The sequence below is a fragment of the Pithys albifrons genome, chromosome 16 (genome assembly GCF_047495875.1).
Source record: "Pithys albifrons albifrons isolate INPA30051 chromosome 16, PitAlb_v1, whole genome shotgun sequence".
Lineage (NCBI taxonomy): Eukaryota > Metazoa > Chordata > Aves > Passeriformes > Thamnophilidae > Pithys > Pithys albifrons.
The window spans coordinates 2,965,433-2,989,407 of NC_092473.1; the positions used below are offsets into that span (position 1 = coordinate 2,965,433).

At 52.8% G+C, this 23,975-nt stretch overlaps 1 protein-coding gene across 2 annotated transcripts; it reads right to left on the reverse strand.

The window, feature by feature from the left end:
- Nucleotides 1-328: 328 nt before the first annotated feature.
- On the reverse strand, nt 329-23,484 carry NAA60 (N-alpha-acetyltransferase 60, NatF catalytic subunit). 2 transcript variants are annotated; one of them, XM_071571029.1, is made up of 7 exons: nt 23,353-23,484; nt 8,502-8,617; nt 7,209-7,338; nt 5,883-5,979; nt 3,464-3,698; nt 2,607-2,787; nt 329-2,179 (listed from the first exon to the last, which is right to left on the reverse strand). In XM_071571029.1, exons 2-6 carry the CDS (start codon nt 8,609-8,611, stop codon nt 2,631-2,633), a joined length of 729 nt encoding a protein of 242 aa, XP_071427130.1. In that variant the 5' UTR covers nt 8,612-8,617; nt 23,353-23,484; the 3' UTR covers nt 329-2,179; nt 2,607-2,630. The 2 variants fall into 2 exon arrangements, with proteins under 2 accessions (XP_071427130.1, XP_071427131.1); XM_071571030.1 differs by lacking the exon at nt 23,353-23,484 and having other exon boundaries at nt 8,537-8,591.
- Between the last annotated feature and the right edge of the window lie 491 nt (nt 23,485-23,975).

The window sequence follows — 23,975 nt, forward strand, 5'->3', positions numbered from 1 at the left end:
CCTGGTGAAGAACGTCTGTGGTCACCCCACAGCAGGGCAGAGCACAAGGTCAGGGCCAGAGCAGCTGGTCTGAGGCAGGGCAGGTTCCTGGGCAGGGACACACAACTCAGAAAAGAGGTTTGGTTTATTTGAAGACATTTAGGGAGAGGCTCCTCAATAAATAAGGGCTGTGATGTGGGGACAGGGCTGATGCCTCGGGATGGGGTGGCAGGAGGACAGACCAGTCACAGCTCCCCTCAGGATGTGCTCCAGCACTGCAGCAGTGGGGTGGGATTGTGTGAGGGGAGGAGGGAGAGTGGGGACACACACACACACCAGTCCCAGGCACTCAGGAGAGAAGGCTTCATTCTGGTCCAGTGCTGAGGAAAACCAAGGGCTTGGGCTGCTAAAGAACCTCTAAACTGACAGATGTGTTTAAGTAGAAAGTGGCTAAGCAAAAATACCCCAGACTAAAAAGTGGTAACACAACTGAGGGTGTTGTGGAACTGAGGCTGGAAGGTGTGTCAGGGCTCCTGGGAAAGCAATGGGGCTGGAAGGGGTCACTGTGCCCCTGCCCTGTCTGTCCCTGCCTGTGTGGGCAGCTGGGTGGGGGGAAGAGCTCCCTGCCCAGTGCCACTGGCACTGCTGGACAGGAGAGGAACCAGAGACAGGTGAGGTGAAAGAGGCCCCCTGTGAGGGCAGCCCTGGCATATCCTGGGGCTCAGAGGTCTCAAAGGATGGACTTGCCCCCAGCACCAGCTGGACTCTCATAAACACTTTTTTACCTTGTGTCAGTCACTGAGCGACACCTCTGAGCCCCAGAAGGACCAGCACCAGCCAGAGAGCCTTGGGCTGCTCAACACCATCTGTGCCAGCTCCTGGGGCTTCCTGCTGTCCAGGTGGGGACTAACTGCACACAGCACCCTCCCCTCCTGCACCTTCGTATTAGTGACCTCTCACCCCAGGGCCTTAGGCACTGACAGGGCTCCTGTGGCCATCCAGACTGCAAGGTCTTGTAAGACCCAGCCTGACCCACAGTGTGTCACCCCCAGGTCCTGCCCAGCCCCTGCCTGAGCTGGCAGTGCCACCACATCCAGGCCCTGCACCAGATGGAGCTTGGACCCCACTGCTCCCGTCCCAGTGACAAGACAAGAGGGGAACCAGGAACATGGTGCTGAGCAGGGGAAGAGCCTTGAGTGGGGAAGGAGGGTTTGCCATGGGAATGTAGCAGGGTCTGTCCTGGCTGCAGCTCTGGGGCCCCCACACAGGCTGGACATGAGCTGTCAGTGGACAGAGACTCAGGGGCCCAGCTGGCCCAGCCACAGAGGGTCCTGCAGCCAGAGTACTGCCCAGCATAGCCCAAAACACCACAGAGAGCAGCTGGGGGATCCTCCTCAGCAAGGAAAAGCTGTTGTGATCCATGCACAGCTTCCATCACTCAAGATCCTGGAAGGGCCTGGTGCCAAGGGAGGGCACATGCAGAGAAGGAGAAGGGCTCTGGACCAGGGTCTACATCCCCAGCTCCCCTCCCCTGCTACATTCCAACTTGGACAAAGGCAGAAAGATCTATACATTATAATACATATATATTTCACTATGAAATAGCAATTTCATTCCCTGCCTTCTACTCGATGCATCCTGAATTCTATACTTTTTACATCACTCCAGAGGGCTGGTGGGGCTGGGTAGTTTCTCATGCGAGGCAGTTACTCCCTGGAAGTTACCCACAGGAAGCACCAGCAGCTGGTGTGGCAGGACCTAACCATGATTCTCACTCCCCTTTCCCCTCACCCAGCTTCCCCTTCCCCAGCACCAAGGGCACGGCTCTCCCCTGCCCGCCCAGGGTCACTGACACGGTTCCTCGGGCACATCCCTGACCCTCCCTCAGCCGCGCTCGCAGCCGTGGGCGGGGTGGGAGCAGCAGCTGAGCCCCTCGGCATCCCCCCGGGCATGGAGGAGCCAACCCGAGGCGAGGGGCGTGGCGGGGACAGTGCAACATGCACAGGAGCGGTGACGGACACCTCGCCGGCCAGCCCGGCCCCAGCCCACGGGAGGGTCGGGGCTGAGCCCACGGGTGAAGTCTCCCAGGTGTCAGTCCCTGTGGAACAGGGAGTCCCGCCCAGGGGCTGGGTCACTGACCGAGAGCTGTCATCACTGGAACCAGCGCAGGGCCGCGTGGGTCACATGGAAGAGAACAATCCTATGGAAAGAAAAGAAGGCAGGTGTCTTAGGGAAACCAGGTGTTAATCACAGGTCTTTCCAAATGTGCTGGGGAGCCACTGCCCTGGAAATCTGAGACATGCAATGGCACTGGCAGCAGCAACTGGGCTTCCAGTGCTGGGACACGGAGGGCTCAGTCACTGTGGGTCCTGCACGGTGCTTCAATGGCTGGGAAAAGGAGAGACAGTCTGTTCCACCTGCTGTTGGGCTCTGGGCTCAAGTGAGAAGGGTCAGAGTGCAAATTCCCCGCAAGTGGAGCCAGCAGGAGTGTGGCTGCTGGCTGGAGGCTGGAGCACAGCCATGCCCAGGCCCTGCACAGCAGGAGGAGGATGCTCTCACCCCAGGTGCCCCTGGCTGCCCCAGGACAGTGGCCGTGGGGCAGGGAGGGGGCTGTCCCCAGTACCCACCTGGGCTGCCCATGCACCCTCCGGTCACATCGTCCGGCTGTACTCGATGCCGCTCTTGGCAGAGATGCCAGACCAGGGCAGGAGGCTGCACAGGAGGCTCTGGGCCTGTCGGTATATCCTCTGGGGAATGGAGCACGGGCTCAGGCTGGCCAGTGTCGATCCAATGTGCTGCAGGTAGTCAGTGAACAGCAGTTAAGGACAGCAACATTGACACTGTGACCTATTCTTAAGTTAAATCGCTCCATGCACAGGGGAAACTGCTCTGCTCAGACCTGCTATTTGTGCTTGTTGCCACTACCTGTCTATCAGAAGCAGGTCTGCTCTGCCCTGTAAAACATGGCAGTTCAGGAATGCTGGCTCCAACTGTGTGGGAAATGCCTCCTCTAAGCAGTTGTCAGTTCCCTTTGTGCCCCATGGAAGTTCCTGTGGGGATGGCAATCCATCCACCTGCCTGGGGAGCTTGGAACACCCGGGAAAGATCAAGTTTCCTTTCCATGATCTGGTGACCTGACACACTAAGTCAGTGTGAGAGCAGCCTGCTGAGATCCAGGCCAGGCTCACAAGGCATCACAGGTCAGAGGAAGTGAGACCAAGGGTTTCTCTGCCATGTTCCATGCAGGACAAATCCTGCACCCCACAAGCCACAGATGGCCTAACAACAGCATTCCCTATCACTGGTGTCTAACTTGCTCCAACCATCCAGCCTTTCCTGGACTTCCAGAGGAGTCAAATCCCTCTACTATCACCTTCCTTCCAGCTTCAGATTAAACTCACATCAGAGCAGGCATCAGTCCCCACTTTGCTGGGTTGCTGTTGTCAACCCCCAGCACGGTTTGGCCCCTGTAGGTAAAGGATATAAGATTGTCCAGGGTGGGTGCCCACCGTTGATGTAGAGGACGTAGGTGAAGCCATCTTTGAGGACCCCTCTGATGGAATAGTAATAGGGGAGATAGTGGTGCTGTTTAAAGTCTCTGTTTTCATAGAAGTTTATTGCTGTGTTGTTGGTGGTGAGGACGTGCAGGTAGATGGCTTTGCAGTGGTCCTGGGCAGTCGTGGAGATGTGGTCCTTCAAACTCTCCAGCAAGAGTGAGCCTGTGGAAGGGAAGAGCAGCAGGATCAGCGTGGAGTTGCCTCCCCAGAGACCCTCAGCGTGAGGGTTGGGGGGACCAGCTGAGCCCTCTTGCAACAGTGTGTGAGGGCCCCAAATCCCACAGAGCCTCCTGATGACTTTAACAAGACTGTGCTCCATGGTTTTAATATGGATCTCTTTGCACCCACAAGCATGGCTTCAAAAAACAGAGATTTTGAAGACAGAAACCTCTGACTCAGTAACCACAAGGATGAGCCAGACATAGGACTTATCATGACAATATTGCCCAACCCCAGCTGAGCAGCTCCTGGCTTTGGGGAAAGTCACTGAGCCATTTCCAGTGGTGCCAGTTCCACCCCATACATTTATTTATTTTAAAGCCAATTAAAATAGCAGTGTGTCAAAAGAGAGCTTCACAAGCAGGTCATTGCTCTGTGTCTGAACTCCCAATCTAAGACTGGTGGGATTTTAAGATGTCTTCTGAGGAGGAGAGCAGACACACAGCCTCACTCAACCTGGATTTGGTGCAGCCAGCAGGAAAAAACAGAGGAGGGCACAGGGGATACTCCAGCCCCAAGAGACAAGACCTGGAGGTTCCTCCCCACCACCTCAACACGGCAGGATGGACCTGGCAGAACCTGCATGGGAACTTCTCCCAGCAGGTGTGGTAACACCAGGCTGAAGGATCAGCCTGACTAATACACACAGGTGGGGTGGCTGCTGCTGTTTCACAATCCCCAGGGCCTGCAGAACTTCCAGCAGGACCCAAGGGATTCCAGGGATGAAGTCAACAGCATTGACTGCATGGTCCCTAGATACTTAGTGGGAATTTATACCAGTAGAGCCCAAAAAGACACCGAGAGACATCACAGGAGAGCAGTTCAATTTAGTTATGAGATATTCCAGTCTTGAAACGCCACAGAAATCCAGCTGCCCTCTGGTTTAAGAATAGCAGAGAACTAGAAACCAAAACCTTTTATTGTCTGCCAGAGAAAAATCAGAGCTTTAGTGCTCAGCAGCATTCCTGGGATGAAGAGCCTTCTGCATGAAAGGCTTCAGCTTCAAATACCAGCAGAAAAACTGTCAAGAGGAAGGTCTCAGAAAAAGCAGCAGCAGCTTCTTTAGGTGGTGTTGCTACAGGTACAAGTTCAAAGTTTTTGAGAGCACAGAACATGCTGTGTAGATGCAATGGATACTGAAAATACTGACTCTGATAGAAAATTCCAGCAAGATGGAGCTGGGGAAAAAGTTAGGATTTGGAAGTTGAAGGGAGACTCAAACCCACCACAGTTTTACAGAATAACCCTTTACCACCTTCTCTGAACATCATTCTGTGCTGCTGTTTTCTTTGTACAGAAAATTTCCAGTGACATTTCAATGCAAGGTTCAAACACTGTGCTCTCTCCAAGGACTTTTTGGTCATTTCTTTATGGATCCTGTCAGTTTGTCCCTTTCCAAGCATGCCTGGGGAACAAGGGAGGCCTTGGAGATGATGAGTTGTACCTGTGTGCACTGAAGAGCCTCCAGGTGTGCACCCTGGGATCTTGCTGCCAAACCCACCCTGCTCCTTTGCACAGATCAAAGGCACAGATCACGCCTGACACCACCCAGAGGGGCAGCACTTGGTGGCAGATCACACCCTGCCCTGCTGCCTGCAGGATTTCAAATGGCTGCAGGAATGCTGCATGTGGCAGCAGACATTCAGAGCTGAGATCTAATCAGCTCCAAGTTACACTCTTCTCCAGTTCCCCTTGTCATTTTCTGTTTGTTCTATCTGTTGAAGCTGAAAGGTTAAAAGCAACTCTATTTTCTGCCTCAGGGATCAGGCTGCTGATACCCACTAGAGAAAATCATTTCAAACTCTGCTCCAGGGTGAGGTTCTCACACTTCCAAGTCAGTCTCAGCAGCAGGAGTGTGAGTTTTTGGGGTGCTCAGCTGGCCCCTGGGAATGAGATGGACAAAGCTCTTTGGAGTATTTGCATATTGTGTTGTGCCCACACCAGCAGAAACCTCTCAGAGCAGCTGCACTAACAGCAGGAAGGGGCTGTGGGTGCAGCACCTTCCCACCTGCTGGTATCAGTCAGGGGTGAGCCTTTCCTGCAGGGATGTGCTGGAGCTCCTGCAGTCACATCCACTGGCCACACTTGGCAAATGACAGCACCAGTAGTCACTTGGCTGCATCTTACCTATTCCATGTTTTCTGAACTCCTTCACCACTCCAAGACTTAGGATGTAAGCAACTTGAGTGTCCACAGGAAAATTGGAAGCCAGGATGTCTCCATCCTGAGAAAAGATATGACAAGTTATTTAGTAGGATACCTGAGGAAGCACAGGAGAAAGCAAAAATCCTGTACTGGAACACCTGAAAAAAGCAGGAAACTTCTTTTCACTGAACAATCTTTTGGAAAGGAAGTTAAAAAATCCAAGCATGGTTCCCTTGCAGCTCTTCCTACTCTCACACCATCTTCCCAGGAACACAAATGATGGTGTTTCCTGACTGCAGACGTTATTTGTGGGCTGGGGGACAGAACATTTTGGCTTTCTTTACCAGGAAGGATTCAAAGTGCTAATTCTGGAGTCACCATCAGCTCAACCCAGCAGGTCCTTATGGCCTGCAAGCTCCACCTGAGCTCCATCTCAGCTGGAGATCCCTGTGCTGCTGTAGAGGACAAGGAGCACATTCCACAAGCCCAACTGTCCGGAGCAGTGGCTGAATAAGCCCTTGGCTTCCAGCTTGGCTGGAACAAGAGCCTTTTGTTAGAGTTGCTGAAGATGCAGCTTCTGATTTTGATGAGCTTTGAGGTGAAGCCAGAGAGCTGAAGTGAAGGGACTCGTGCTGCTCAGTGCTCTCATTCCCTGTGAACGTCAGGATTACTGTTCAGCCACAACAGTTATGGCCTCTCAGGAGTTCTGAACACTCTGCACTGCCCCTGCTTTTTTCAGTGGTCTTCTCCCACACTGTGCTCAGTGACCATCCCTTCTCTCCCTCTCTGCTGCACTGTGTTGTCTCTGCTGGCCTCCCAGCTGTGTTATCCCTGGAGCTCAAGCTCCCTGCAGACTGGCTACCTCCCCTCTGGGTTCGAGACAGGGACTGTGAAAATGGAGGAGTTTCTGCAGGAAGTCACCAGAGTGACTTGCCCAGTACAGCTGAGGAAGCTCTGAAGAGAAAAAAGGAAGAGGTTTCTTCTCCCACAGCTACACCCCCCAGAGTCACCAGCCATGCCCAGGAACAAGGGACACAGCCAGGCAACAGTTAAATGCCTCCTGCACAGGCACTCTGGGATTACACCTGCATGACCTGATCCCTCAGCTTCCCATCAGGCCCCGGCTCTGGCACCAGGCTCTTGTGTTCAGACACATCCCCCACCCAGGCTTTGTGCTTCATTCCCTAAATTAACTCAGCATCAAGTGTCTGAATAGAGGGGGGGAAAAATACCCCAAACAGGTCCCAGCCCTGTTCCCCACGGCAAGAGGTGGGTTCTGTCACCCTGGAGCCCAGGGCAGGGACGTACCTCCTTGTGCACCTTCGTCCTGCTTTTGATCTCTGCCACGATCATGCCCACGATGGAGCCTCTGTATGTGGCTGCCAGGGAGAAGAACTTCTTGTTGGAAGTGATATCTCGGTACCATGAGTCAGGGTACCTGGGAAGAACAGAGAACAGGAATGTCTGGAGAAGCAAAGCCCATGTGCTGAGATGCTGCTCAACTGGAAACAGCTGGTGCACCCCCTCTGGTACTGTGGGTTCTTTCAATGGCATCGAGTAATGGCCCCCTTGCCTTGCTCAGAGAACCACATTTTCATTTTACATTCCCTGCCCAGAGCTTTCAATTCCAACTTTAGCAAGTTATTTTTAAATGCAAAATCCATCTGCCCTCATCTAAAAGTGTAAAGATCTCATTAATTTGATACACGTGTAAAAGAGATACTGCATATTGGAACAAAAAAATCACACCACCAGCCTCCAACTCTCCTCCTCCTTCTGCAGACACTGAAGGGAGACCAGGGTACTCATTTATTTCAAAATGAGAGTTCAGCCTTGCATTTAAAAGAAATCTAGAAACTCAAAATATTATGAATACTTTTGCTGATTTGTTACATTTTATACAATCTTAATTATAATCTGCTAAAATCTTCTATAAGGCTAAAGAAAAAAATCCTTGAAGCCTACAGCTGTGATTTCCTTGGATGCTTTAGGCCAGAAGTCTGTCACTGTCCCCCAGAAAAGCTCCTCATTCCTGTGCTTTTGCAGTCATGGGCATTTACCAAATGTGGGCCTGGGGAACTGAGCTGGAACAGGCTGAGATCAGCTCTAAGCCAGACCCTTGGGTGGTCCCAAGCAGCCAGGGAAGTACTGCTTGTTTCCCCTGGGACATTCAGAAGGACAGTCCCTCAGGAACAGCTGCTCCATCCTTGTTTGGTTTGGCTCTGAGGGCACTTTCCTAGCACATGCTCCAGGACACAACTGCCTTGCACAAGCAAGGGATGCTGTCCTTTTTCCCAGAGGTGTGCTCCTTCTCCCACTTCATTCACAGTCCTTCCCAAGGAGCTGATCCACCCCCTCAATCACAAAGCCCATTTTCCTGCCAAAATCCACACACAGGAATTCTCTGGTGACTTCAGGGCCCTCCAGGACAGGCAGCAAAGGGCCATTACAGCAACATCACCACAGTGGGCAGACAATTCCAAACCTGCCGCTGTCCTGGCAACTGTGCAGATGGCTGCAGAGCCTTTAGAGTCAGCTCCAGACTGGAGCAGTGCAGGCTCACACCCTCAGTTTGGGATCCTCCCCTCACCAGTGACGTACTCTATTGGGAACCAGTCCCCACAGAGCTGCTTCACCGTGTCTATGTCATCGTGGCACAGCAGGCGCAGGTTCACGTCCGTCAGTGCAGTCGGGGGCACCTCCTCTGTCATTCACGCCTGCAAGGACAGGGGGCATGTGAGGAATGATCATAGAATAGAGAATGGATTGGGCTGGAAAAGACCTCCAAGATCATCAAGTCCAACCCTTGATCCAACCCCACTGTGATCACCAGCCCAGGGCACGGAGTGCCCTGGGCTGGTGATCACAGTGGGGTTGGATCAAGATGTGGTGGATTCTCACTCGGTGCCACATCCACAGAATCACAGAATGGATTGGGTTGGAAGAGACCTCTGAGATCATCAAGTCCAACCCTTGGGCCAACTCCAGTCCCTTTACCAGATCATGGCACTCAGTGCCACGGCCAAGCTCACTTGAAAAACCTCCAGGGATGGGGAATCCACCCCCTCTCTGGGCAGCCCATTCCAATGCCTGAGCACTCTCTCTGCAAAGATTTTTTTTCTGACCTCCAACTTCAATTTCCCCTGGCAGAGCTTGAGCCCATCGTGCCTCCTTGTCCTATTGCTGAGTGCCTGGGAGCACAGGGTCTGATCAGGAGGGTCTTGGTACCAATAAAGCCACTTTTTCCCAGCAAAATGAGTTTTCAGGAGAGATGAAGCAAACATAGCAATGTTAATCCCAGCAATAACTCAAAGCTGTGTTGCCCACAGGACAAGCCCAGCTCACAGCCCAGCCTAACCCACCCCTCCAGCTCTGTATCCATGCACATCCCACTCCCTGTGGGCACAGCCTGCTGTGCACATGGCCACAAGCCCTTCCAAAACCAGCTCAGGGTGCTGCATTAAATAAGCCAACAATGTGTCAAGTGCACCTTATGTCGCATGGAGCTCTTCAAATGTCTGTGCAGGACCAACATTTTGAGCAAACAGCTTAAAAAGGAAGCACTGCTAGAAGAGCATTTATAAAGTCCTCTTGCACAATCCTGCCATCTCCAGGGAGTACACACGGAGTGGATTTCAACTCTTTAAAATGTTCATTTTGTTTGACCTGTGCTGGTGAAGTGAGTTGTAGGTTCACTTCCCCTCCCTCCCACGTGCCACCGCTCCTCGAGGGCTGGTTGTCCAGCCCAGCACGGAGCACTCAGGCACAGAAATCCCAGCACACCTTTTCTCCACAGCACTGCCACCATCCTCTAAGCCCATACAGGGCACTTGCTGCGGTGTCTGCAGCCCTTTTTAACAAGGCACCACAGGGAAGGGAGGGGAGCGAGGGGAGGGAGGGGAGCGAGGGGAGGGAGGGGAGCGAGGGGAGGGAGGGGAGGGAGGGGAGGGAGGGGAGCGAGGGGAGCGAGGGGAGCGAGGGGAGGGAGGGGAGCGAGGGGAGCGAGGGGAGGGAGGGGAGCGAGGGGAGCGAGGGGAGCGAGGGGAGGGAGGGGAGCGAGGGAAGCGAGAGGAGGGAGGGGAGCGAGGGGAGCGAGGGGAGCGAGGGGAGCGAGGGGAGGGAGGGGAGGGAGGGGAGGGAGGGGAGGGAGGGGAGGGAGGGGAGCGAGGGGAGCGAGGGGAGCGAGGGGAGCGAGGGGAGCGAGGGGAGCGAGGGGAGCGAGGGGAGCGAGGGGAGCGAGGGGAGCGAGGGATAACTAAACTGATTGTAAAAGCATCTGTACTCCTGATGTATGAATGGAGAACAGGCACACAAAGCTCCACATGAGACAAGGCAGGCAGAGATTCGGCAGCTCCAGGAGTCAGTCCCAGGTCAAACAAAGAGACCAGGATGCAAAAGAAAACCAGCCAGACCTATCACTCTTTAAAAACCCAAATTACTTAAATTTTTTGCTTTCTTTTCCCAGTTTTGACAGTCTCCAATCTTGGTTTCAAAATGCTGGGTTATAAGGGGAAAAGCTGCACACAGAAGTGTTTGTCCATGCTCTCCTGTTGAAAGGGATGCTCAGCTCTCCCAGTGCTCTTGATTTAAAGCTCAGAGCTTGGGAATGAACAGATTTAAACATTATCCACCGGACTGGACGAGCCATTTGAGCAGCTTCAACACAAAAGTTGTAACCAGCAAAGTTACAATTGCCAGTTGGCAATTTTAAGTTGCCAAATTTACAATTTGGCAATAAATTGTAAATCATTAAACTTACTTTGCCAGATACAGTTGCTCCGTGACTGGCAAAGCAGCACAAAAGGAGTAGGCACAGCAGGGAACCCCACTGGATCAGTTGTGACACCACACTCTCCTAAAAATACTGAAACACCTCCTTTCCATTGCACCCCTAAGAAAAAACTGGTTAAGCCACAAAATCCACATTCTGTCCCCAAATTGATCTTTTAAGGTACATAAAAAATCAACTTTTCTTCTTGCAGTTCCACTGGATGAGAGGGTACAGAGCAACTCCCAGTTAACACAATGGGATGATATTGAGAGAGTCCCTGGGTGTTGGTGTCCTTAGAACTCAGTGCTGAGAGAGCTCCAACAGCTCTTGGAAAAGACCTCAGAGGATACTAAGTGGGGGTCCCTGCCCAGTTTCCCAGGATGGATGGGAAGCTGCCATGGAAGGCTGGATCTCAGCAGAACTTCATTTAAGTCACAGACCATTCTGAGTTGGAAGGGACCCACAGGGATCATCGAGTCCAACTCTTCAGTCAATGGCCCACACAGGGGATTGAACCCATGACCTTGGCATTATTACAGCCAAGTTTTAACCACCTGAGGGTGGGTTTCCTCAAGCAAGGCATCCCTCAGACACAGCTTTCCTCACAGTGAGTGCTCCTACATATTTCCTGGAGAAAAGGATCCATATGCTGATGTGGATCACTTGTTCTTCTCCAAAGAATTCCTTAGAAAGAATCCCAGCTATTTCCCAGTCTGTTCCAGGACTGTAGCTGCATGGATCACAATCAGTCCAGATCCCAGCATCCAAACACCTTAAGCACCTACAAACCCAGTACTCCTTGCTGCCTTTAAACCTCATTTTGCACTGCCAGAATTGGCTCAGGCCCTCTGAGGCTGCACTTGGCACCTGTACCCTGTCGTGGCAGTGCCCACACTCCCCACCAGCCCCTCGTGACCTGCTAAGAAGGCCCAGCTTTACCTCGTGGGACCGGGAAGGGAGGGGGGAAGGGAGGGAAGGGAGGGAGGGGAGGGAGGGAAGGGAGGGAGGGGAGGGAGGGGAGGGAGGGGAGGGAGGGGAGGGAGGGGAGGGAGGGGAGGGAGGGGAGGGAGGGGAGGGAGGGGAGGGGAGGGAGGGGAGGGAGGGGAGGGAGGGAAGGGAGGGAAGGGAGGGAAGGGAGGGAAGGGAGGGAAGGGAGGGAAGGGAGGGAAGGGAGGGAGGGAAGGGAGGGAGGGAAGGGAGGGCACGTTCCCTGGCTGTGTCACCACTGAAATGGCTCAGCAAAGGGTCCCCAGGACCATTTCAGTGGTGACACAGCACAGGATCACTTCTCCTGTGAAGTTTTGATGCTCCTGTAAGGCAACACCCCTTCTCAGTCAATACTCTCAGCATTAATAAATCAGAGAGGAATGAAAGCACCGTGCCAGAGCCATTATTTTCCCTAATGAGTACAAAAGGCAGGACCCAAGAGCAGAGTGAGCCAGCAGCCCCTGCGGGAGAGGCAGAGCCAGCACAGGACACATTCCTGGGAGGATTAGTCCATGTGTATCTAACACGACATTCTCAGAGAGCTGGGCAAGCATCACACATTATCCTGGAGCCTTAAAAAAGTAATCCAGGACTCTTTGGTTGAAGAGGATAATTCCCCTCCCCTCAAATTCAGACACCCAGGGACTCACTCCATCCATTTTGAGTTATGTGACCCAGTCTGGAGGCTCAAGAACATTTAAGGAACACTCAGGACACCTGTCAGGCACCGTGTCCTGCCACAGGGTTTTAGGAGAGCAGAGCTGTGTCCCTGGCCAGGTATTGCTGTGCTAAGTGGCTGCTGCGACCAAGAGAGAAGAAATCCCAGGAAAATCATTGCCCTTCACACTCGGTGTGAGCCTCTGGCTGTTCATGGATACCTGGGCAAACATCCAAGACCAGGCCCTGCCCCTGGGCATAAAGTCCAGAACAAACCCCTCAGCCAGCACAGGGACCAGAGCATCACTTTTAGAGTAAACGTAGTTTTAGAGGGCAAAATATGTTTGGAAGCACAAAAAAAAAAAAAAAAAAAATCACCCCAATATCAGTGTAAAACACAACCCTAGGACTTGATGAAAGTTTAAAGGACCTTTAAGGGTTTCAAGGTAGCAACACTGACAACACAGGCTGCGACCTTTGGGACCAAGTGGTGGGTGCTGTGAAGTCAAACACAGGCTCCAGGGACACCTGGCTCACTGAAGGAGGCCCACAGGCATTCTGGAAAAGCCAAAGTGACATTATCCTGTTCCTTTGAATATCTTTTCCTCAGGTCTCAGCCTTTTGTTCACATGCTGGCCATGGCCTGGGGGTGACAGGGTTTTAGCATCACCCACTGCCTCTGCCCCCAGGGGAGCACAGGGACATCCCCTGCTGTCAAAACAGGAAACACTCACTGATGGGATTATAAACAAGCCAACACTTCATATTCTATCCAGCATTTCATGCTTATGAAGGGACTGTGCAGTCAAACATTTGAAAAAGCTCCGAGGACACCCTTTTCCAAACAGTGCAGTCAGGGCTGAGCATTTATTCCCATTCCTACTTAAAACCTGCAGATACCAACACACAACAAATTAATTACAAAAATACAGGAAAGCATAAAGGTTTTGAGCATTTCCACTGCCCTTCTGCCTTGCTCTGTTGAAACAAATCTTACAAAATGTCTTGGCCATCAGTGTATTGGGGAGCCCAGAGGAACCTGAGAGATTCTTATGACAAATATTGAGCAGGAATGGAATCATAGAATGGATTGGGTTGGAAAAGACCTCCGAGATCATCCAGTCCAATCCTTGATCCAACCCCACTGTGATCACCAGCCCAGGGCACTCCGTGCCCTGGGCTGGTGATCACAGTGGGGTTGGATCAAGATGTGGTGGATTCTCACTCAGTGCCACATCCATAGAATCACAGAATGATAGAATGGATTGGGTTGGAAAAGAACTCCCAAATCATCAAATCCAACACTTGGTCCAACTCCAGTCCCTTCACCAGATCATGGCACTCAGTGCCACGGCCAAGCTCACCTTAAAAACCTCCAGGGATGGGGAATCCACCCCCTCTCTGGGCAGCCCATTCCAATCCCTGAGCACTCTCTCTGCAAAGAATTTCTTTCTGATCTCCAACTTCAATTTCCCCTGGCAGAGCTTGAGCCCATCGTGCCCCCTTGTCCTATTGCTGAGTGCCTGGGAGAAGAGACCAACCCCCACCTGGCCACAACTTCCCTTCAGGCAGTTCCAGACAGTGCTGAGGTCACCTCTGAGCCTCCTCTTCTCCAGGCTGAACACCCCCAGCTCCCTCAGCCTCTCCCCACAGCACTTGTGCTCCAGTCCCTTCTCCAGCCTCGTTGCTCTTCTCTGGCCCCGCTCCAGCCCCTCAATCTCTTTCCTGAACTGAGGGGCCCAGAACTTGGAAGTTGGATGAACAGAAATATTAAGCATTGGCCAACTTGACATATAATTTTAAATTAAAGCACATTGTAAGGCCTAAACTTACTATTTAAAAATAATGTCATAAATCTTTGGCATCAAGAAGCTGTGGCTTTGATGAGCTCAGGGACAGCATTTCACAGTTCAGCCTAAAAGGCAGCAAGCCCCTGGCTCCCAGCATGGGCCCAAGCCGTGGCTGGGGCTCCAGGAGTTGTTTATCCCTCTTCCCTGAGCACAGTGAGCCGGTACAGGCACTGCCACATTCCTACCAGCAGCACTTCCAGGCAGTTCTCAGTTTCAGCCACAGCTGCAGGGACAGTTTCTTTATTGAACCAGCTGCTTCCCAGCTAAGAAACCTCACCTCAGGCTCTCCTCAAGGGCAGACAGTTTTCCTTCCAAGAGTTCCTGTATCTAAAAAACCTGCAGCAGACCCCATTTTGAGAGAAAGAGGCAGCCACACAGAGCCAGCACTATTAATCCAGCAGGGTGTTCCAAGGCAGGATAAAGCCTGATGATTTCTAGAATTTGTCAGGCAGCTGCTCAAATGGGTTCGAAAATCCCTCGAGCACTTCCATTCCCACAGAAACGTGGCCAAGTGGTTCTACAAGTTCAGGTTTCCCTTGTTGAGCACTGTTAGACATGTTTTAACAACCCCTCTGCCTTGTGCAGCCTGTAATGAGTGAGACAATGAACTGTCACAAGACAACGGGTCTCAAAAATTTTTATTTGGATTTCAGCTTCCACCCAGATGAAGTAATGAAATTCCTCCCAAGAAATTATTTAGCAACAAATATCACTGAATTTTCTAACAGAATAAAAGCCAGGTAATCTAAGAAGAAAGTTAAACAAATAGTCATTAGGGTTATTTGCAAACATAACTCACACTAAGGGATGTACTGGCTTCAAATTCAGTGTTCTCACAAAACCCAAAGTTTTTTGAGGGAATATTCTTCACTTGCAGAAAAAAGGTCATCAAAACCTTTCACTTTGCTTGCCAGCTAACTGAAATCAATTCATTCTGACCAGAAAGAAGCAAACCTGCAAGAAAGTAAAGCAAAACAAGCCCTGGCAGGCTGTGGGTATCTACAGAGTGATCCCATAATTCAGGCAGCACTGTCCCCATGGACACACTCCCGGCCACCCCTGGGCACCTCCAGCATGAACCAGTGTGGAGCCTCACAGGGATGAAGATTTTCACCTTCTGGAATTCAAAGCATTTACTCCTGCTGGATTATTGAGGATTATCTGCTGCTGTTTCACAGAAGGAAAAGATTAGGTTTGTGCAGGTGATTCCCACGTACACACCAGGCACAGGCCATTCCAGAGGGATCCCAGAGACACCGGACAGGCCGCTGGGCATGGCAGGACATGGGCTGGCCCTTCCCTGGTGTCTGTGCCAGCCCTGCAGCAGGGACATGTCAGAGGAGCTGTGTTTGACTGCACAGGCACTCCCTGGAGGAGCATAGAATCATGGAATAGATTGGGTTGGAAAAGACCTCCGAGATCATCAAGTCCAACCCTTGGTCCAACTCCAGTCCCTTTACCAGATCATGGCACTCAGTGCCACGGCCAATCTCGCCTTAAAAACCTCCAGGGATGGGGAATCCACCCCCTCTCTGGGCAGCCCATTCCAATCCCTGAGCACTCTCTCTGCAAAGAATTTCTTTCTGATCTCCAACTCCAATTTCCCCTGGCAGAGCTTGAGCCCATCGTGCCCCCTTGTCCTATTGCTGAGTGCCTGGGAGAAGAGACCAACCCCCACCTGGCCAGAACTTCCCTTCAGGCAGTTCCAGACAGTGCTGAGGTCACCTCTGGGCCTCCTCTTCTCCAGGCTAAACACCCCCAGCTCCCTCAGCCTCTCCCCACAGCACTTGTGCTCCAGTCCCTTCTCCAGCCTCATTGCTCTTCTCTTCTCAGTTGGGTTGGAAGAGACCTCAGATTATCAAATCCAGCCCTTGATCCAACCCCACTGTGATCACCAGCCCGTGGCACTCTGTGCCACGGGCTGGTGATCACAGTGGGGTTGGATCAAGACATGGTGGATTTTCTGTCCCTGGGGGTGTTTAAGAGGACACTCAGTGCCACCTCCAGTCCCTTCTCCAGCCTCGTTGCTCTTCTCTGGCCCCGCTCCAGCCCCTCAATCTCTTGCCTCAACTGAGGGGCCCAGAACTGAACACAACACTCAAGGTGTGGCCTCCCCAAGGCAGAGTCCAGGGGAAGGGTCACTGCCCTGGGCCTGCTGGCCACGCTAGTTTGGATCCAGGCCAGGATCCCATTGGCCTTCTTGGATTACACACACACAGCAGGACAGAGCTCACCTGAGGTGCTGCTCCAGAGGCACCACCAAATCCTTGTTTGTGACTCCCATTGGGACAGTCCCCAAATCCCAGTAAGGCTGGATTTCCAGGGAACAAATTTTAATGCCACCTGGCACCCTCTCTCACTTGTAAACAAATGGGATCAAACAAAGCCCAGAGAGGATTTGAAAAGCTACCCAAAATGCAGGGCTTTAGCTGTGTCTGAACAACACAGTACCCAAGCCAGCCACAAACTCTGCCATTGTCTGGGGACTGTCCCTTCCTGAGTGCCAGCAGGATTTCTCACAGCTCTCAGTCCCTCTGCCTTGTGCCATCTGGCTCTGGGGATTTGATTTACATTAAACCATTCAATCTGAACCAGTCTAATTCCACAAAGCACTGAAGATTTCCCTGCTGCATTTCATTTTCAGCTTACTGTGTTTTTAGGTTACTGGTCTCACAGGGAATGTTCTACACACACACCCCTGTCACCAAGCTCCTTTCATTTAATACAATGAAAGTGCAACTGGATTTGAAAACATCATGAATTCATTACTAAGAATCATAAAGAGGCACTTCCAGGACTTAGGACAACATTATTAAAGCAACAGAAGCCAAATTTTTAAAGATATTTAAATACTTGGCTTGCCAGTTCCAAGGTACTACTTCAAGTATGGTCACAGAACAAAAAAAATTACATTAGAAAGATCTTTTGAGGTTTAACCCAACTTAGATCAGGTTGCTCAGGCCCACATAATGCCAGTGAGGAGCAAATCTCTTCACCCTGCCAGGGATCAGACCAATTCCTTTGGCTCTAAAGGTGCCCCTGGAAGCTGAGGTGTTCAGTGAGCTGCCCACACCAACACCCCCTGCTCCGTGGGCACCTCTGCAGGCCATTTGTCACACTCTGTTTAGCTCATTTAATGCTCCTGCCCCTTCCAGGAACCCCCCAGGGGTCCATGTGGGACAGGCAGCACACACACCCCAGCAGACACAGCTCTCCTCATTCCCAGCATGAATCAGTGGGGCCTGGAGTTCACAGGCATGAACAGAGCAGAGATGCTTTCACCTCCATCACATGCCACAGGAGTGCTGCCCAGAACTGCCACCACTGAATTCCCTGCATTAGCAAAGGGGATGCTTGGAATGAGTGAGATTCTTAATGAGAAATCTGGGACAAAATGACCCATTCCATGCCTTGGTCTGAAAATAACATAGTAACAAGGCTGGGAGCAGGTTCTGATGCTAATGATATGATTTTACAACAAGCCATAACAATTTTGACCCATGATTTTCTGTTGTTTCTATCAGAATCACAAGCACTGAGCCTGTTGTGGACCTCGGGTCACTCAGGGACATGCACTTGGAGCTCCTCATTATGTAAATTCCTTCAGCAGGAGCTGAAAGGAAAAGCTGTGCAGAAAACTGCCCTCCTGAACCCCCCCTTGCCCCTGCACAGCCCCCCAGGCTGCCCCATCCTGAAGATCACCCTGTTAAATCAGAGTCTCCCCTCACACCAAATACAGCAAACGAGTCCATTTGATATCAAACCAACAGCTCCAAGAGCTTGGCCAGAGCCTGCTGGACTCTGCCAGCCAGGAAGGCAGCTCTGATATCACACACAGCCCAGGGAAGCCCTCCTGGCACTCAGCCCTGCTCCCAAAGGCTCACCCCTGGCTGCTCAGACAGGTCTTCCCCAGCTCTGAGGTTCTGCAAACACCGTTCTAAGGAACACATTTGTGCCTTGTCTCCAGCTCCACGTTTCATTCCTGGCACCACAGCACTAAAAGCCTGAAAGCCAAACACACTGAATCACTGTAATTAACGCTCTGGGCTCCTGCCACGAAGGCTCAGGATTTGAAACAGCCCCTAAAAGGATATTAAGAAGTGAGAAGGCAAAACGTAGTTCTACCTGCGTGGCAAGCAGCCGTTATTTACTTGAAATGAACACACTTACTGTTGGTGAATCCTTTGATACGTGTACCCTGATCCTTTGCCCACTTGGAGCTGGACTTGTCAGACTCCCAGCAGCAGAAATGTTAATGTTTTGCATCCAAGTTGCTTCCCAGGCTGCTCTGTCACCCCACAGCTCTGGAGATATCAGTGGAGCTGTGGATTTCACAGGAGCTGCCCCTGAATCAAGTGTCTCCCAAGCACACTGCACAGGCATGGCTTCCTGTGCCCCAGATACAGCAATTCCTCCAGGGAATGGCAAACAAGGATCTCTAAGAGGGGGTTGCTGTTAAATCTTTTCTTGTTAAGACGTGGAAGACAAAATCTGCTTTGTGACAGTGGCACTGTGGGGAGTTCAGACCCAAGGGTCACAGAAGAGACACACTGGCAACACAAACCTCACTGGAGGGGAGATCTAATACCAAAGTTCCTCCAGAAAACAACAAAAAACCCCAAACAATTCATCACACCGCTGCCATTTCTAAATTAGAATAAACAGCCATGCAGAAAATGTATGTAGTGACCAAAAAAAACAGCCAGAAAGGCAGCCCAGTGTGGTACAAACCCCGGGAGAGGGGAGTTGGAGGCTGCTCCATTTCCTACACAGTCTTCATTATAGAATCATAGAATGGATTGGGTTGGAAAAGCCCTCTGAGATCATCAAGTCCAACCCTTGGTCCAACTCCAGTCCCTTTACCAGATCATGGCACTCAGTGCCACGGCCAAGCTCAGTTGAAAAACCTCCAGGGATGGGGAATCCACCCCCTCTCTGGGCAGCCCATTCCAATGCCTGAGCACTCTCTCTGCAAACAATTTTTTCTGCTCTCCAACTTCAATTTCCCCTGGCAGAGCTTGAGCCCATCGTGCCCCCTTGTCCTATTGCTGAGGGCCTGGGAGAAGAGACCAACCCCCACCTGGCCAGAACTTCCCTTCAGGCAGTTCCAGACAGTGCTGAGGTCACCTCTGAGCCTCCTCTTCTCCAGGCTGAACACCCCCAGCTCCCTCAGCCTCTCCCCGCAGCACTTGTGCTCCAGTCCCTTCTCCAGCAGCAACACTCGGCATGGACAAACCCAGTCCCTGCACCTCACAGGGAACACCAGCAGGGCACTGTGCAGAGGTGACTGCAAACAAGGTGCTTTCAAATGAAATAAATTTTAAGAAAGCTTGGAAAGAACATTCCTTCCCCAGCTGGCAGACAAGAGCCCCAAAGTCACACCTCTCCAAGACCAACAATGTAACATTTGAGCCAAAACAGCTCCATTTCCTTTCCTTTCTCAGCGATGTTTTCCATCAGGTAACACTCAGGTTCAACTAAAAAAAAACACCACTGCTGCTGTTTTAAGGTAGTAACATTTGAAATGGATTCTGGCACAGGTGTTTGCTCTGACAGCCACACAGCAAGTGAAAAAGGAGAAATTAAAAACTTAATTAAAAGCTAATGGTGGAAAACTGAGCAGCTTCTTATTCCTACCTTTCTGCCAGGAGGAAAGTGGATGGGGGGACACAGTGTGAGACATGAAGCTCTAACTCTTTTTACAACATTACATCGAAGAAATCACACCCCATTTTGTTAAAAAAACAAGCAGGAAGATGGGAATGACCCTACTCTGAGAATGACTTTGGCCACTACTTGGCTTCCAAATTTGTGGAAGGTTTTCTCTGCTGTTACTCTGAACAGCTTAAGCCAAGCTGGTTCTTTAAAAGCATCTTAAACCATCACTGGAGGGAATTCCAGCCCAGCACCCACCGCTTGGAATTCCTGCCCAGCACCCACCGCTGGCCACTCCAGCCCGGCACCCACCGCTTGGAATTCCAGCCCGGCACCCACCGCTGGGAATTCCCGCCCGGCACCCACCGCTGGCCATTCCTGCCCGGCACCCACCGCTTGGAATTCCTGCCCAGCACCCACCGCTGGCCATTCCAGCCCAGCACCCACCGCTGGCCATTCCAGCCCAGCACCCACCGCTGGCCATTCCCGCCCAGCACTCACCGCTGGCCACTCCCGCCCGGCACCCACCGCTGGCCACTCCAGCCCGGCACCCACCGCTGGCCACTCCAGCCCGGCACCCACCGCTGGCCACTCCCGCCCGGCACCCACCGCTGGCCACTCCCGCCCGGCACCCACCGCTGGCCATTCCTGCCCGGCACCCACCGCTGGCCACTCCCGCCCGGCACCCACCGCTGGCCATTCCCGCCCGGCACCCACCGCTTGGAATTCCCGCCCGGCACCCACCGCTGGCCATTCCCGCCCGGCACCCACCGCTGGCCATTCCAGCCCGGCACCCACCGCTGGCCACTCCAGCCCGGCACCCACCGCTGGGAATTCCTGCCCGGCACCCACCGCTGGCCATTCCCGCCCGGCACCCACCGCTGGCCATTCCCGCCCGGCACCCACCGCTGGCAGCCTGTGATGAGCAGGGAGGCAGAGCCAGGTGATTTCTGAATCAGCTGTGCCAGGAAGTGCCCGGGTTTGCACCTCTAATTGCTCAGGTATTTACACTGCCATCCAGAGCCAGCCCCTGCAACCACAGGTTGAGCTGCTCCTGCTCACTCCATAAGTTATGCTGGGGGGAACAGAGAGGTGGAAATAGGAATAGGGGATGGCTTTTGGGGTGGCAGGGCCAGTTCCCATCAGCAGGTGGGCTACGAGAGCAGCACTGACTGACAGACTAACCTGGCCCAGCCCCTGCACTCATATCAACCTCCAAAAACCCTCTGTGAAATAATAAACACTCCCACATGTAAATAAAGATCATCCTTACTGGGGAAGGAAACACCAGACAGGGCAGAAGCACCAGAGTTCATTAACAAAAATAAATGCACATATTCTGTTTAAGGCTTTGAGCTCCCAACTAGTAAAGACCATTTTGTGAATTCCACTGGCAGTTCCCACATGGCATCAGGTCCAAAGCCAGCCCAGATACCTGAAGTCAGGATGGCTGACACTGGTTTAGGAAAAGAAGTGAAAAGGAAGGCTGGCACAGGCTTTAAGAGGCACTCACAGGCCAGGCACCCACCACACCTGAGCCAACTTGCTTCAAGTACATCCCAAAAACAGCAGAAAGAAACAGCAGCAACTACAAAGAGCAAAACAAAGTATTGGCACCACACTCAGCCCCTACTGAATGTTTCTTTATTTACCACCAGGCACAGAAACACTAATTAAGACATAACAGAACTATTTTCTAATGTGCAAGATAAACCCTTGTGCTTTAAAAGCCCGGGACCTGCCTCTGCTTCTAAGGGGGGGAGAGGCTGCTCAGTCGTGTGATGAGGATTCACACCCCAATTGTAACACAGTGGGGCAGAGACACCACCTGAGGTTTCTTTGTTTGTTTTTTAAGACCTCACTGGTGAAACTTCTGCTGGAGTTTATTCATAACAGACAACTGGTTTGTCTGCAAACACCAAGCCCCAGTGCTCCCTAAACACTCCCAACATGTGCCCTTCAAAAAGGCTTCTGAGGAAACTAAGCTGGGCTAAGGAGAGTCTGTGGCAGATTAAAGGAGTTAATTAAGGTAACTAATTACATTAAAAGAACCCAGCATGGATCCATAGTGAAAAGAGATTCCTGCTATGATCTCTTCACTAAGTTCATAACTAGAGGGAAGAATAGAGGAATAGATATCCTGATGATCCTTTGGGATACAGCACAGAAATCCAGGATGGGAAAAACTGAACTTGTTGACAGTTGTAGAAAGCTCTCACCATGCCCAAAGACAGACAAATCTGTGAGCTGGTGGAGAAAAAGGCAATGCAGTTGGAGAAAGGCAAACCCTTCCAGTTTGTAATAACCACTGCGAGGGGGAAAACGTCCAGGCTGTGAGTTCCCTGAAAGCATCGGTTGCTCAGCAGCAAAGGAGGATACTGGGAATTACCAAAACAAACAGAGAGGGCAAAAGACGCATCTAGAGAGCCTGGTCTGAACTAGGTACAGATATTTAACGCCTCTGTGCACCTGTCAGCAAAAAGCCAAACACCGAGCCAGGTTCTCAGGAGGGGAAGAGTGAGCTGTGGTGAGTCTGAAGTTCAGGAGCTCACCAGGATCAATCACCCAGGACGGGCTGGGAGCGGCTGCAGCACAGCAAGCGCAGATAAAACACGCCAGAAACAGAGTTCAGCCCCAACACAGTTATCAAACATTCCAGCAGCGCGACAGGCCAATATCATGCCTGTAGCAGGATGGGGGACTGAGATACGTGTTTTGTGTCCCGGTGGACACGGCGGGGCCGGCGCTGAGGAACGAGCCGCGGCCACCGGCGGGACGTGGGCACGGGGCAGGCACGTCCCACCCCCGCGGGCACGGCAGCTGGAACACCTCTGGAAAAGCGCTGCGGAGCCGCCGGGACAGCACTAAAGGCTCCGTTTCACCGGGGGAGCGCAAAAACATCAACAGGCCCCGCGCAGAAACGCGCGGCCGTCACCTCCTTCCTACCCAAACAGCCCCAAACAACCCCAGACAACCCGAGGGAACGGCGGGGCCGGCTCTCCATGACCCACCCCGGCTGTCCGTGACCCACCGTGACCCTCCGTGACCCACCCCGGCTGTCCGTGACCCACCGTGACCCACCCCGGCTGTCCGTGACCCACCGTGACCCTCCGTGACCCACCCCGGCTGTCCGTGACCCACCGTGACCCTCCATGACCCACCCCGGCCCCTCCGGGACACACCGCGGCCCTCCGTGACCCACCCCGGCTGTCCGTGACCCACCCCGGCTGTCCGTGACCCACCGTGACCCTCCGGGACACACCGCGGCCCTCTGTGACCCACCCCGGCTGTCCGTGATACACCCGGCCCTCCGGGACCCGCCGCGTCCCTCCCGCGGGGACAGCGGCCATGGCACCCACACATGCGGGGACGGCGCCAGGAGCGCTCTCCGTTACCGGGAGGGCCGGAGGCGCTGAGGGGAGGGGGGGCGGGTTGCCATGGCGACCGGCCGGGCCCGTCCCGGGGGCAGCCGCCATGACAAGGCCGGCCCCCCGCGCCGCCACAGCCCCCGCGCAGAGTGCCCGGCGCTCACCTGGGAGGGGCGGCGGACGCGCCCTCAGCACATCCCGGAGGGGCCGGACAGGGCACCGGGACACACCGGCACGGCCGCCGCTTCCTCAACCGGGGCACCGCGCAGTAACGCGCCTCCCCATTGGCTGCCGCCGCCGCGCCTGCGCACAGCGCGCCAGCGCCGGTCCCCTGAGGCCACGTGGGCGGCGCCGGCGCGGCTGGTAATTAAAGGGGCTGGTTAATTAACGGGGCGGCCTTGAGCGCAGGCGCTCGGGAAGGGGGAGGTAGGGTCGGTCACGCCCCTGTGTCACCCGGGCGGAAGTTTCCCCTCGGTCCTACTACGGAAAAAGGCACAGTGCAGGGACTGGGTGACAATGGCTCTAATCCTAAATTCAGGAGTTTTTAAGGGTTTTGTCGTTGTTGAAGCTCTGCAAAGTGAGGTGAGACAGGATATTTCATTTGGAAAGGACCTACAATGCTTACCTCATCCAACTCCTGACCAAAAGTTAAAGATGATGATAATAATTACTATTTATTTATTTGTTTGTTTCTTTATTTGGACTACATGATCTGGGGTTGGACTAGATGAAATCCAGAGGTGCTTTCCAACCCCAACTATTCCATTACTGTTATCAGCCTTCCCTT

Coding starts and splice junctions, on each gene's coding strand:
- NAA60 (XM_071571029.1), bottom strand. CDS start 8,611: ATGACAGAGGAGGTGCCCCCGACTGCACTGACGGACGTGAACCTGCGC. Junction 7,339..8,501: donor GGGGACTGGTTCCCAATAGA/GTACGTCACTGG, acceptor TGTTCTTCCCAG/GTACCCTGACTCATGGTACC. Junction 2,788..3,463: donor CACCCACCCTGGACAATCTT/ATATCCTTTACC, acceptor ACTGCTGTTCAC/TGACTACCTGCAGCACATTG.